Here is a 16,118-nt window from a genome sequence, read left to right on the forward strand (position 1 = left end):
ATTATAGTAAAAATAAAGAAAAACCCTTGAATGAGTAGGTGTTCTAAATCTTTTGACCGGTAGTGTATGTATATATTGGAATAAGGATCAGAAAATGGATGGAGTGAGATGGAGGGATGTGCAGTGCCTTACCACTCTTCTCCACTGGGACCTTGCAATGTGGACATGGACGGGTGGTCTCGTCTATAGTCTCCTGCGAGGCCTGCTCCCACCGAGCCTGAAGAGCTGCCTCCTCATCCACTACATAACCCTGGGGCGGGAGGTCAAGGGAGAGAGTGAAGAGAGACCAGACCAGGGGTGGGGGTGTGAGAGACTGGGGGTTTATTTCTTTAGTGGATACAGTGAATAGTGTGCTGAAATTTGGTTGATTTAGGAATGCCATCTTGTGGCATGTTTTAAAACTCGAGTCATACATAAAACATTTCATATCTCAAAATTAATTAATAAATTAAACTCTGAATTATGAGCCATTACAAGTATGTTTCAGTGTCCCCTTTTTAGATACTAATGCTGGCCATGTGGACTGTAGGGGGCAGCAGAGACAGTGCAACAGTGAGCAGCACACAGCTGATTGGCTCAGTTACCTGCAGGGCTCCTCCTGAGACAGGTGATGACCTCACATGACATTCCCCCTCGTGGAATCCTTCCTTACAGTCACGGCAGAACACAAACTGAAAGAAGACACGCAAAATGTTGCCTTAATAATATGATCCCATTCAGTCACACTGAAACCCTGAACTGGGATGCTTCTTAATACTTTATAGTGGCTCCCTTTCCTTTCCAATGGACGCCAGCCATGAATTTGCTTTCATCGGTATAGTTCCATCACAAAACTGCAGGTGAAGGAAAGGAGACGTGGAGATAAAGTCTTTTTTTTTTTACTATTAAGACGCACCCCTGGTTTCAAGGCATTTAATGACTGGCTGTATCTTCTCCCACAGGTTGTATACAAGTTCCTAAGATAGACAGTGGGTGGCGCCATCTCTATACGCTCCCCAACTAGGAGCCACCCAGCCTGCATGTGGAAGTAGGGAGCTGATATACACCGAATCCTTCCACAACCGGGATTAACTAGGAATCTAGAAAGATGCTTTGTATTTTTAGCTCGACTCCATCTTTTGAAGCGCAACAGTGATTTTGCACTTCATCAAAGGGGCTGGAGTTTTGAAGGAGAGGGGGCTTGTCGCTGTTTCTTTCTTTTATTATCTGCTGTTTTTAAGTGTGACTGATAGCAGCTCTCCTCTCAGGTCTGGGGGACAGACGCCTCTTTGTTTCCAAACTCCTGTATGGCGCCGCCTGTGATGGGACAAGGGGAGAAGAGGGGAGCTTCTGACAGGCGCTTTCTTCCTCCCCCTCCCTCGTTCTTTCCCACTCTTCCCTCAGATGAGCCTCCATCATCATCTTCGGCAGAGAACTCTGAACAGTCGCTTCATCAAACGCCCGTGGCGTATGCACCAAAGCTTGTCTGAGACACGAGGCGATGAGAAGTGAGGAGTCGCAGGACGCGTCACTACACTGCACTGTAGCACGGTGACCTGATTTTCTGTGAAGTCATTTTGAATGGTTTTCTGTAACATTCAACAGTAACTTGTCTTAAGTCTCACTTCAGCAAGAAGCTTCATATCACTACGGTTATAATAAACTCAAATTATTACTATATGACAGCAAGAGCCTATGACAGGTCTCTTTTCCTCCTGATCAGGTCTCTTGGTCAGGAGAAAATCCTCACCTCTAAGTTTAAGTCATTTGTCTAGCCGAGTTGGGCCGGGGGCCGGTTGGGGCGAAGGTTTGCGGCTGGGTTGAGGGTTGGCCAGTGGGTGGGTTGCGTGGCTGGTACAGAGACAGAGCTGCCCAGTGGAGTGTGGAAGACTCATGAAGGTTTGCAGCAGGGTTCCGGTGGCTGACAAACCTATTTCCCCTCGCCTCCCTTCACCGAGCAACACAACGGATCACAGCACCCCAGACAGCACCCTCAGAGGGTAAACATACACACATGCACTGAAAACACACACACACACAGTCACAAAAACTGACATAGCCTTTGTAAGTCAACATTAAGTGATGTGCAGCCCTGTGCTGTTGCTCAGTATTGGGTGGGTATCATATTGTAATGTAGATTCAGCACACTGCAGTGTCTGTCTCAGTGCAGAATCATATGGCACATGTGAAGTTTTGAACTGAGGGTGACAGCAGCACTGGGAACTCTTCTAAATTAGAGCATTCTTGTGAAGCTCTAAGAAGAGCTCTGTGAGAGATCTTACTGATGAAGTGGCAAAGTCGTCCCCTTCTGCCCTCCCTGGCACCCTTCCTTTCTCGCAATCTCTCGCTTCATCTCTCTCTCATATAAAGTGCATTCAAGAAAGAATTCACACCCTTTGACATTTTCTACATTTTGTTGTGTTACAGCCTGAATTTAAAATAATTGAGATCGTTTTGTCACTGGTCAAACAATAACCTATAATGTCAAAGTGGAATGATGTTTGACATTTTTACAAATGAATGAAAAATAAAAACCTGAAATGTCTTGGGTTAATAAGTATAAGACCCTTTTGTTATGGCAAGCCTAAATAAGTTCAGGAGTAAAACGTTGCTTAACAAGTTACATAATAAGTTGCATGGACTCACTCTGTGTGCAATAATGGCGTTTAAGATGATTTTTGTACCCCACACATACAATTATATTTAAGGTCTAGCAGTGCATTTCCAACACAGATTCAACCACAAAGACCAGGGAGGTTTTTACAATGCCTCACAAAGAAGGGCTCCAAACAGACATTGAATATCCCTTTGAGCATGGTGAAGTTATTAATTACATTTTGGATGGTGTATCAATACACCCAGTCACTACAAAGATACAGGCGTCCGGAGTCCTTCCTAACTCAGGTGCCGGAGAGGAAGGAAACCGCTCAGGGATTTTACCACGAGGCCAATGGTGACTTTAGAACAGTTACAGAGTTGTGTAATGGCTGTGATAAGAGAAAACTGAGGATGGATCAACATGTTAGTTACCCCACAAAACTAACCTAATTGACAGAGTGAAAAGAAGGAAGCCTGTACAGAATAAAAATATTCCAAAACATGGAACTTGTTTGCAACAAGGCACTAAAGTAATACTGCAAAAAATGTGGCAAAGCAATTCACTTTTTGTCCTGAATAAAAAAAAGTGTTATGTTTGGGGCAAATCCAACACAGCACATCACTGAGTACCACTCTTCATATTTTCAAGCATAGGGGTGGCTGCATCATGTTATGGCTATGCTTGTAATCGTTAAGGACTGGGGACATTTTCAGGATAAAAAATAAAGGGAATGGAGCTAAGTACAGGCAAAACCCTAGAGGAAACCTGGTTCAGTCGGCTTTCCACCAGACACTGGGAGATGAATTCACCTTTTAGCAGGACAATAACTTAAAACACATGGCCAAATCTACATTGGAGTTGCTCACCAAGAAGACAGCGAAAGTTCCTGAGTGGCAGAGTTACTGTTATGACTTAAATCTGCTTGAAAGTCTATGGCAAGACCTTAAAATGGTTGTCTAGCAATGATTAAACAACCAATTTGACAGAGCTTGAATCATTAAAAAAAATAATAATAAATGGGCAAATGTTGCACAATCCAGGTGTGGAAAACTCAGAGACCTAGAAAGACTCACACCTGTAATCGCTGCCAAAGTTGTCTCTAACATGTATTGACTCAGGGGGTTGAATATTTACCTAATGAAGATATATTAGTGTTTTATTTTTCAGAAATAAATATTTATTCATAAATAAATTAGATTCTTTCTTCCATTATAATATTTTGTGTAGATTGTTGACAGAAAAATTACAATTACATCCATTTTGAAACCACTTTGTAACACAACAAAATGTGGAAAAAGTCCAGGGGTGTGAATCCTTTCTGAAAGCACCGTCAGAAGAAAAGAGTCTCTGACTCTCACACAATCACATCACTCAAGACACAAAACAAAGATACTCTCTTGCTGTACATCTGCTAACTAAAAATCACACAGACAAGCACACTGGAGTACCAAAGACAGAGGAATATTTCACCATCATCTCTTTAACACAGACAGACACACACACAGTATACGAACACCCACACACACCCTGCAGTTCTCCCTATCCAACCCTACAGCCCACCTCCCGTGTCTGCGCTCAGATTCAGTGCTCGGGCTCGTTTAACCTCGTCCCCAGGCTAATTGCAACCGAGAGCCGGCTGGTGGATGAGACTAGGACCTGCATGGTCCACAGAGATAAAATGTCCTATTGCATGTTTACAGGTCTCCTCTGCTGACCAGTGTCTATTGTACCCTGCGGCTGCAGCCGGGTCCGCCAGGGCCCATCTGAGCTGTACGACGTACCAGAGCTGCAGCAAGGGGCTCCTAAAGCCAGCTCACAAACACTAGCAGGGACGACATGAAAAAGACAGGGAAGCGGGCAATATTGATTTCTGGATGTGGTGTCTTTAAGAGAAGCCAGCTCACCAGTATCCTAAGGCCTTAAGCACCACCCCCCACCCCCCAAAAAGAGAACTGCATCTGGGGGAGTGTTAAAGTGATAGGATCCTTGTCTTAAAGTAGCAGCCTGACACTTATAGAGGCTTTATCTGCTTCCCACAGACCTCTGGATGGACTGGAATGAATGTGCACACACACACACACACCACCACCCTCTCAGTCAAATCAAATGTATTTCTAAAGCCCTTCTTACATCAGCTGACATATCAAGGTGCTGTACGGAAACCCAGCCTAAAACTCAAAACAATGCAGGTGTAGAAGCACAGTGGCCAGGAAAAACTCCTAGCCACTGTGCTTCTACACCTGTATTGCTTGCTTTCGCTCAATGTCACCTGGGATCTTATGGCTACACACACATGTATGTATGCTTGCTCCCTCCCTCCCTCCCTCTCTCTTCCTCTCTAAGCCAGGCTGCTGTTAGTGGAGACAGATAGATGGAGAGATTGAGATAGAGACTGAGATACTGTAGGTGAGCGATGAGCCCTGTAGCGACCCCAATTCTGCTCCCCTGTGATGAAGATGGTGGTGTTTGCAAACATGCAATCAGTCGGCACTAATGTATACTATCTCCTAATCTTTAAATCGGGTGGCTAATTAGAGAACATCATGCAACTCGTTTTATAACGACATCTCTTCACGTGTTGTGTGCTTGCGCGTATGCATGTCTCACCCCGCATCCCAACCCGTTGCTGAGCAGACACTGGATCATCCTCTTGTCCTCCTCAGGCAGCAGGCCTGCTCCACATCCAGGGGCTGGACACAACACTCCTCCCATCTGGAGGAGACACTCCTCGGCTGCATACTGCTGGTACCGCTCATACTGATATACACACAGCGAGAGAGAGAGATTCATTCATTATTTCATTATCCGTTTTTGATGGATTTGAAGTAAATGAATTTCCGCTTCGACAATATGGTATTTCATGTCTTTATTAAGCATCATTTTATTGACATTTATTGAGAGAAGGAAAAAGGCAGGGGCAAAAGAGAGGTGCACTCATGCATATGCACACACAATATACACACAACCACAGACACACACACACACACAGCATTATGACCAGACACATAGTCATGCTAATTGTGTCTCCGTGACAAGGCTAATTGATGCATGCCTCAATCATACATCTGTATAAAGGCTCAGCTCAGAAGGGGCTTTTAACCATCCGGTTCACATCACTTATGCTTTCAGAGTGGCGCGTTTCACTGAGCAATGGAACCACAGGGCAAGCTTAGAGTTGGCTAAGCATTCATTTTCAGAATTCAAAGCCCCGCCAATAACTCACTCATGCAACAGGAGCATCGTTTCATCACTTCATTATGCTTACTATTGCAAATGTGCTAATCCTATGTCGGAGTAAATTGAAATAATGTTGAAGAGAGTATGTTTGCCTGAAGAGTCTCAGGAGTGAACAATGGCGCATGGTCCTTATTGTTTATAATTTCCCTTATTAGTAAGCTACTTCAAAATGACACTATTTTACAGTGGAAGTATAGAAGTGTGTAAGATAAGGAGGAGTATAGGGCACTCAAATTCAAAGCCAGATCCACTGCTTTCCACTACCTTGTAGGGTCAGATTTGAATACCCCTGGCAGAGGGGGTGAATGAAGAGTATTGAGTGGTAGAGTAGAGAATCAGACACTCCCTCTTAAAACCGACTCCTGCTCTTCCTGGCTGAGGTGCTGTGAGATGGATGGAGAGAGAGCGAGAGATGTTGCTCATTTGGGACGGATGTTAGGCTAGTTGAAGGGTGGGCTGGTAGCTCAGTTTGTAGAGCATGGAGCTTACAACACCAGGATAGTGGCAGACACTGTATTGTAGCACCAGATGAGACAATTAAAGCACTGTTAGATGTGACAGAGAGACCAGGAGCATATTTCCCTTGTGACCTGAGTGAGACAGGAAGGCTGAGGTTGATGCTGGGTGGCGGTGGGGATGCTAGTTTCCCTCTAGATAGGATAGATAGGAGTTTGTTTGTTTGGGGTCACTGTTCAGGACTCACCTGTTCATCACCTAGGGCTCGGAAGTGATGCAACTCCGTTATGAGAGAGTCTGGGCAGCCAGCTAGAGATAGAAAGAGAGGGAGAAAATAGAGGTGAAGAAAATTGGTAAAGAAAGGGAAGGAAAAAGAGGAGAGGGAAAGAGAAATGGAAGAGAGAGATTGATCTTTGTCAATGAGCGAAATGAACACAGCCATTTGTGCACAACAGGCAAACACCCACACACTCATTGGAAAAAGACGCACTGTTATATACACCTCATCCAGCACAGGTCAACTGCGAGAGACAAGGCCCCTCATCCCAGCCTAGAAGTTCCCACGAGGAGCAGAGTAGTAGAACATACAAGGGGGATGTTGTGTCATAACGGTCCTCCGTCTAGCTGACAGGATCATCTCAAACAACCGAGGCTCACCTTTAAATCTACATAGGATAATCACACAAGGAAAATGACCCAACGCTGAATGCATGTGGGTGTGTTTGCTTGTGTGCGTGACACAGCAGGCGCGTGGGGTCCTCTCCTCTTTTAACAATCTTTTTGGTCATCATTTAAGGTTAGGATTAGACATAGTGTTAGCAGTGTGGTTAAGGTTAGGGTTTAAAGCAGATTTTAAGAAGGGAAATTGTAGAAGTAGACGGGGTTTAGCCATAGTTAAGACTTTTTGGCTGTGGTAACTAGTGACAACCCTAGGTCAGCCGCCAACTCTGTGCCCTGTGTTGTCTCTGTGCCAGACTCCTGCCCAGAGGAGGAAGATGGACAGCGTGCCTCTCCCTCTATATCCTCTGATGATAGCGGTGGCCTCTCTCTGTGATGTATCTGCGCACTCACACCACTGTCAGCGAAATATTGCTGCCTATTTATGGCTGAGGCCAATCCAAGCTGTGTGGTGGTCTCAACCCCAGGCTAGGCCAAGCAAGTTTCTCAGCCAAGGCTGGGCATTGCTGCTGATGGACTGTGACACAGAGTGAGTCTGAATGAATGAATGAATGAATGAATGAATGAATGAATGTATGTATGTATGTATGTATGTGTGTGGCTGTGATTTTCACTCCATTCCCTCAATGTTGATTCCCTTCAGTACAGTGAAGTGATTGCATTCCGGACCTCAGGAGTGACCATCAGTCCTGCAGTACAATTCCCATTTTACAAGGAGGTGATTCTCTGAGAATGAGTGATCAGCTCAATCTCATCTCTGGGGTCAGATGTGTTTAGTGGTATGGGTATTGAGATGAATTCATGTATTTCCCTTTCCTGTCAAAGGCATATAAAATCCCCAAGCCAACGACCCCATAGGCGGACAGGAAGTCAAGACATGCCCCTTGGCAAACAAGCAGCTCTTGTAACACTAACACTAAAAAGACTTGAACTTAACCTAGCCCAGGTCTGGGGACCCTAAGGACAGAGTAAGTACTAGGTCCATAGGAAACTTATGTCCAACTTCCAACTGTCCATGTTTCTTTGTATAGAGCCTGTCTGTGAGTAGCAGAACAAGTCAGACAATCTCCTGCATAGACACCGTTAGCTGTAGCTTGAGCCCTGTAGGCTCCAGCATGCTAATGTCGCTAATCTCTCCTGGGGTCTCCTATGCCACAGCGCCGCCGCCACGGTCTCACTGTTCTTATGCAAATCCCTCCGACGAACGCTAATCACGCAGCCCGAGCTGGGAGGGACGTTCCGATGGGGAGAATGTGAAAAAGAATTAGATAGAAAAAAAACACAAGACACCGACTTTTGTCTGAACGTAATTAAAGATACAGACAGCCGGCAACAGGGACAGAGTGACATGACGTTGCCATGGTGATGTGGTGACAGAGGAGCGGCCCTTGCAGATAGAAAGCGAGTGACAGAGAGAGGCAGAGTGACAGAGATTGACAGACAAAGTCAGACAGACACAGATAACAAAGGGAACAGAGGAACAGCCATAAGAGAGAGAGAGAGACAGACACAGAAATGGAAAGAGGAAGGGGAGGGGATAGACAGATAGGGAGGAATTCTCTAAGTAAGGGAGGGATTCTCTAAGTAACATCTCTCAGAACAGAAGACATACGAGTAACTAAAGTTTGAGGTCACAGGTCAAACAAAGGATTCTACACTCAGTACGACAGAACGGTGTTAAAAGTTTCATTCAAAGGAAATTGTACTGTACTGTACGACCATTTCAAGTACGGCATGATTATGATGGCCCAGAGGACAATCGTGTATGGTGTGCTGCATGAGTTTTGCAATTTAAAAATGGTCAAACTCAAATTGACCACGCCACATCCATCAAACGGGAGCAGATGTATTTCATAATATGAATGCTGCCCACTGTTTTGGGGAATTGTGTCGTTTAGTACAAACAGTCACACAAACGTAGTAAACATTGAACCGAACTGAACGCACCCCCGGATTTATGTTGTGCCATTTCCCATCACTCTGCTTATCCGAAAGGACAACCAGTTAAAAAGGAGATCAACTTCTTTCAGTGTCAAATCAATTCACTCAGCGCTTCCTTAATGACTGTTATTTAGCTTATTGATCCCTTCATGACAGTGTGTAAAATTGCCTTAAGACAACCGTTTTAAACTTGCGTGACTGAAGGGGAAAGACGGGAGTCTGAGGATATGGAGGGGCTGGAATGGTCAGTTATCATTTGTACATGATGATGGTGTACCAGCTCAATCAGTAAAGCAGAAAGCTTCAAAAGTATTGGGACAGTGACATTTTTTGTTTTGGCTCTGTACTCCAACACTTTGGATTTAAAATGATACAATGACTGTGAGGTTAAAGTGCAGACGGTCAGCTTTAATTTGAGGGTATTTCAATCCATACTGGGTGAACCGTTTATACATTACAGCACTTTTGTAAATATTCCCTACATTTTAGAGGACCAAAAGTATGAGACACACTTGTGTGTATTAAAGTAGTCAAAAGTTTAGTATTTGGTCCCATATTCCTAGCACTCAATGATTACATCAAGCTTTTGACTCCACAAACTTGTTGGATGCATTTGCTGTTTGTTTTGGTTGCGTTTCAGATTATTTTCTGCCCAACAGAAATTAATGGTAAATAATGTATTGTGTCATTTTGGAGTCACTTTTATTGTAAATAAGAATATGTTTCTAAACACTTCTACATTAATGTGGATGCTACCGAATCATGAATAATGATGAGTGAGAAAGTTAGACGCATAAATACACTATATATACAAAAGTATGTGGACACCCCTTCAAATTTGTGGATTCAGCTATTTCAGCCACACCCGTTGCTGACAGGTGTATAAAATCGAGCACACAGCCATGCAATCGCCATAGATAAACATTGCCAGTAGAATGGCCTTACTGAAGAGCTCAGTGACTTTCAACATGGCACCATCATAGGATACCACCTTTCCAACAAGTCAGTTGGTAAAATTTCTTCCCTGGTCAACTGTAAGTGCTGTTATTGTGAAGTAGAAATGTCTAGGAGCAACAACGGCTCAGCCACGAAGTGGTAGGCTACACAAAACACAGAACGGGGCCACCGAGTGCTGAAGCGCATAACAATAGTCTGTCCTCACTACCAAGTTCCAGACTGCCTCTGGAAGCAACAATAACTGTTAGTCAGGAGCTTCATGAAATGGGCTTCCATGGCCGAGCAGCTGCACACAAGCCTAAGATCACTATGTGCAATGCCAAATGTCAGTTGGAGTGGTGGAAAGCTCACCGCCATTTGACTCTGGAGCAGTGGAAACTTTGGAGTGATGAATCCCGCTTCACCATCTGGCAGTCCAACGGATGAATCTGGGTGTGGCGGATGCCAGTAGAACACTACCTGCCCCAATGCATAGTGCCAACTATAAAGTTTGGTGGAGGAGGAATAAGGATCTGGGACTGTTTTTCCATAGGTCGGGCTAGGCCCCTTAGCTCCAGTGAAGGGAAATTAACTCTACAGCAAACAGTGACATTCTGGACTTTGTGGCAACCGTTTGGGGAAGGCCCTTTCCTGTTTCAGCATGACAATATCCCCTTGCACAAAGCAGGGTCAAAACAGAAATGGTTTGTCGAGATCAGTGTGGAAGAACTTGACTGGCCTGCACAGAGCCCTGACCTCAACCCCATTGAACACCTTTGGGATGAATTGGAATGCCGACTGGGAGCCAGGCTTAATCACCCAACATCAGTGCACGACCTCACTAATGCTCGTGGCTGAATGGAAGCAAGTCCCCGCAGCATCCCAACACGCAGCATGATGATGTAATGTAGCAGCTCCAGTGTGACTGACTGTGCTATGCTAATGTAGCAGCTCCAGTGTGACTGACTGTGCTAGGCTAATGTAGCAGCTCCAGTGTGACTGACTGTGCTAGGCTAATGTAGCAGCTCCAGTGTGACTGACTGTGCATGGCTAATGTAGCAGCTCCAGTGTGACTGACTGTGCTAGGCTAATGTAGCAGCTCCAGTGTGACTGACTGTGCTAGGCTAATGTAGCAGCTCCAGTGTGACTGACTGTGCTAGGCTAATGTAGCAGTTACGGTGTTACTTTGCTACAGTAGGCTAATCTATTCGTTTCTACTGTTATGTATGTTTTGTGAGATTTGGCCAGCGGGCGATTGTTATTCACCCCGAGGGGAATGATTGTTCTCTCATCTACTGATTCACTGGGGATTCTCTGTGTGTTGTAACAGATTATACAGTGCCTTCAGAAAGTAGTCATAGCTCTTGACTCATTCCACATTTTGTTGTGGATAAATGTATGTTTTTTCTAACCTATCTACACACAATACTCCATAATGACAAAGTGAAAACGTTTTTAGAAATGTTTGCAAATGTAATTGTAAATGAAATAAAGAAATCGAATTTACATGTCATTTCAAAAAGTGCTCTAATTTCTAAACAGTTCACCTGATATGGAGAGAAATAACCTCAAATAACCTCAATTTTAACCTCTTTTCAATCTAAAATTCTGAAGTACAGAGCCAAAACAAAAAAACTAACTAGATTTCAGCCGCGGTATTATTTCAGTATTATTTTAGTGCCTTGTTGCAAAGGATGCTTCCTTATGTTCATGCTGTCAATTATGTTAGTATTGTGGAGTAACTATAATGTTGTTGATCCATCCTCAGTTTTCTTCTATCACAGCCATTAAACTCGGTAACTGTTTTAAAGTCCCCATTGGCCTCATGGTGAAATCTCTGGGTGGTTTCCTTCCTCTCCAGAAACCTCTCTAGCAACTGAGGATGCCTGAATCTTTCTCGTGACAGGATAGTGTATCAATGCACCCAAAGTGTAATTAATAACTTTACCATGCTCAAAGGGATACTGTTTTCACCCATCAACCAATATGTGCCCTTCTTTGCAAGGCATTGGAAAACCTCCCTGGTCTTTGTGGTCGAAATTCGACTGATGGACCTTACAGATAATTGTATGTGGGTTACAGAGATGAGGTAGTCATTCAAAATTCATGTTAAACACTACTGTGCACACAGAGTGAATCCATGCAACTTATGTGATTTGTTAAGCACATTCTGAACTGCTGAACTTATTTAGGCTTGTCATAACAAAGGGGTTGAATACTGTTGTAACACAACTGAAGGCACTGTAACTGTACTGACACTGATGCAGTGGATACTATGAGAGTGGAACTGGAGCGGAGCGATCCCAAAGGCTGGAGCGGTCCGCCTTCTCACCCACTCCAACTTTGCTCCAGTAGCGCTCACTACACGAGCTCAGGGCATGCCCGGCTCAGCATGCATTTGTAGTCTACTTGTTTGCTACTATAGCCCCTTGCTTTCACTAGTCACATAGTTCTCGAAATATTTTCATAAAGAAACTGAGAAAACACACTAAATCAAGGTGACTTACAAAGATGAGGACCAAGAGCAAGAGAGGTAGTGTGGTGATGTTGTGTCCACAACTAAAGAATCCATGTGGAATCTGAAAAGACACGTATCCCGAAAGCATGATGGTTGTACTTACTATGTGCACATGGTAACAGAAAGGAACGAGGTGGGTAGATAAAACTAAGTGTCTTTGTAGCAAAGTATTTATAAACTAAAAATCAGATCTCTTAAACGTTTCGTTCATTTTTGTTCCATTATCTATACAATAGGCCATACTTGACATTGTCCCAATAGGCCTGGCATACGTTCCACGTTTCTTTTTTTGCATTGGTTTATTTTGCCTAAAAACTTTTAGGTCTACATGTATGTATGTATGTATGTATGTATAAAAAATAAAAATCTGCTTCTCTGCCCAGCCTGGTATGATTAGCATCCCCAGTGGCTTTGCACTTGAGGAGAGGACATTCTCTGCTGCTGGCCGGCTCTCCAGGCATCATCACATGAGCCTGAAGCCAAACACTGGCCAAACAGTGTGAATGAATTCAAAGGCACTAAGTCATTTTTTGTTTAATTCGCATTTAATTCTAGGTAAGTCACAGCCTATATGTGCAATTTATAAACAATAATGATTAATACAACAAAATGTTGTTTAAACGCTGAGCGCTTTATGTCCTTACCAGCCTATTGTGTCGCACGCTCAAATGCTTCACAATGTATTTCTTTGTAGGCTATAACCTTGAAATAATATAGCCTAAATAATTATTTTTTGTTCCTTCTTAGGCTCCCGGTCTGGCTCCTGACTTATTTAGAGTGTTATATGCTGTTTAATATGACATGTATCCTATTTGAAATGATGTGTGCTTCTTACATTTACCTTTTCATCTTTTTTTCAAATACTTTTCATTCAAATCCATATGGTTTACTTCAAAACCAAATGGGAGGTCCAGGTAGTCACTAAAATAGATAGGTGTTGGTTAAATTGTGATTTTAATGAATGGAGCAAATTTGGAGAGGCAGTTCTTTTGTTCCTCTGAGCGTGGAGCATTTTTTTGCGGAGCGGTTGGAAAGGACATGGAGCACGGAAGCGGTGCGTAGACACCGGTCAGTGAGAAAGGAGGGGGATTTCCAACAGCGCAACTCATCTCACATGCTCTGATGCAGTGCAATTCTGTTGTTTTGTGTGAATATAAGTCTATTGATCTGTCATCAGTTAATCACTCTAACATCTAGAACAGTACCAATCCTTTTCTCTAGAGACATTCTGAACTCTAAAAGCCTTTCTAGTACAGCACAGGTATGAAAACGTATGGTCTTGCTATTTACTATGCACGGGCCGATGTCGGCGTCTTTTGGGCCGTCTTAAAAAAAATATATATATATTTTTGGTCCAGTCCCGACCGGCCTTGATTTCAACGTCCACAAACATCTGGACCGGCCTTGATTTAACCCAAACATAGACATCGAGTATTCTTTCAGATTTGGTCCAGTTTGGAGACAGCAAAGCAATCTACACAAAATACCCCATAATGATGAAGCAAAAACAGGTTTTTAGAAATATTTGCACATTTATGAGAAAATGGAAATATCACATTTACACAGTGGGGCAAAAAAGTATTTAGTCAGCCACCAATTGTGCAAGTTCTCCCACTTAAAAAGATGAGAGAGGCCTGTAATTTTCATCATAGGTACACTTCAACTATGACAGACAAAATGAGAAAACACAATCCAGAAAATCACATTGTAGGATCTTTTATGAATTTATTTGCAAAATATGGTGGAAATTAAGTATTTGGTCACCTACAAACAAGCAAGATTTCTGGCTCTCACAGACCTGTATCTTCTTCTTTAAGAGGCTCCTCTGTCCTCCACTCGTTACCTGTATTAATGGCACCTGTTTGAACTTGTTATCAGTATAAAAGACACCTGTCCACAACCTCAAACAGTCACACTCCAAACTCCACTATGGCCAAGACCAAAGAGCTGTCAAAGGACACCAGAAACAAAATTGTAGACCTGCACCAGGCTGGGAAGACTGAATCTGCAATAGGTAAGCAGCTTGGTTTGAAGAAATCAACTGTGGGAGCAATTATTAGGAAATGAAGACATACAAGACCACTGATAATCTCCCTCGATCTGGGGCTCCACGCAAGATCTCACCCCGTGGGGTCAAAATGATCAAAAGAACGGTGAGCAAAAATCCCAGAACAACACGGGGGGATCTAGTGAATGACCTGCAGAGAGCTGGGACCAAAGTAACAAAGCCTACCATCAGTAACACACTACGCCGCCAGGGACTCAAATCATGCAGTGCCAGACGTGTCCCCCTGCTTAAGCCAGTACATGTCATATGGTCAGATGAAACCAAAATATAACTTTTTGGTAAAAACTCAACTCGTCGTGTTTGGAGGACAAAGAATGCTGAGTTGCATCCAAAGAACACCATACCTACTGTGAAGCATGGGGGTGGAAACATCATGCTTTGGGGCTGTTTTTCTGCAAAGGGACCAGGACGACTGATCCGTGTAAAGGAAAGAATGAATGGGGCCATGTATCGTGAGATTTTGAGTGAAAACCTCCTTCCATCAGCAAGGGCATTGAAGATGAAACGTGGCTGGGTCTTTCAGCATGACAATGATCCCAAACACACCGCCCGGGCAACGAAGGAGTGGCTTCGTAAGAAGCATTTCAAGGTCCTGGAGTGGCCTAGCCAGTCTCCAGATCTCAACCCCATAGAAAATCTTTGTAGGGAGTTGAAAGTCCGTGTTGCCCAGCAACAGCCCCAAAACATCACTGCTCTTGAGAAGATCTGCATGGAGGAATGGGCCAAAATACCAGCAACAGTGTGTGAAAACCTTGTGAAGACTTACAGAAAACGTTTGACCTCTGTCATTGCTAACAAAAGGTATATAACAAAGTATTGAGATAAACTTTTGTTATTGACCAAATACTTATTTTCCACCATAATTTGCAAATAAATTCATAAAAAATCTTACAATGTGATTTTCTGGATTTTTCCCCCTCATTTTGTCTGTCGTAGTTGAAGTGTACCTATGATGAAAATTACAGGCCTCTCATCTTTTTAAGTGGGAGAACTTGCACAATTGGTGGCTGACCAAATACTTTTTTGCCCTACTGTATTCAGACCCTTTAATCAGTACTTTGTTGTAGCACATTTGGCAGTGATTACAGCATCGAGTCTTCTTGGGTATGACACTACAAGCTTGGCACACCTGTATTTGGGGAGTTCTCCCATTTTTCGCTGCAGATCCTCTCAAGCTCTGTCAGGTTGGATGGGGAGCGTCGCTGCACAGCTATTTTCAGGTCTCCTCAGAGATGTTCGATCGGGTTCAAGTCCGAGCTCTGGCTGAGCCACTCAAGGACATTCAGAGACTTGTCCCACTTGCCACTCCTGAATATCTCTTGGCTATGTGCTTAGGGTCGTTGTCCTGTTGGAAGGTGTACGTTCGACCCAGTCTGAGGTCCTGAGAGCTCTGGAGTAGGTTTTCATCAATGATCCCCCTGTACTTTGCTCCATTCATCTTTTCCCAAATCATGACTAGTCTCCCAGTTCCTTCCACTGAAAAACATCCCCACAGCATGATGCTGCCACCACGCTTCACCGTAGGGATGGCGTCAGCTTTCCTTCTGAGGTGATGCTTGGCATTCAGGCCAAAGAGTTCTATCTTGGTTTCATCAGACCAGAGAATCTTGTTTCTCATGGTCTGAGAGTCTTTAGGTGCCTTTTAGGAAACTCCAAGCGGGCTGTTATGTGCCTTTTACTGAGGAGTGGCTTCCATCTGGCCACTC

The 16,118-nt window shown here is 43.7% G+C and overlaps 1 protein-coding gene across 1 annotated transcript in view; it reads right to left on the reverse strand.

Moving 5' to 3' along the window:
* The window catches only part of prkn (parkin RBR E3 ubiquitin protein ligase), a 99,485-nt gene that overhangs the window by 1,705 nt on the left and 81,662 nt on the right, over nt 1-16,118 (reverse strand). The window contains exons 8-11 of the mRNA XM_021608414.3: nt 6,519-6,580; nt 5,186-5,335; nt 585-671; nt 133-250 (exon numbers count right to left, since the gene is read on the reverse strand). Of these exons, the coding sequence (XP_021464089.2) occupies nt 133-250; nt 585-671; nt 5,186-5,335; nt 6,519-6,580 (417 nt within the window). The remainder of the gene's footprint in view (nt 1-132; nt 251-584; nt 672-5,185; nt 5,336-6,518; nt 6,581-16,118) is intronic.

The sequence above is a fragment of the Oncorhynchus mykiss genome, chromosome 1 (assembly GCF_057628025.1).
Source record: "Oncorhynchus mykiss isolate SJ-2025 chromosome 1, ASM5762802v1, whole genome shotgun sequence".
Lineage (NCBI taxonomy): Eukaryota > Metazoa > Chordata > Actinopteri > Salmoniformes > Salmonidae > Oncorhynchus > Oncorhynchus mykiss.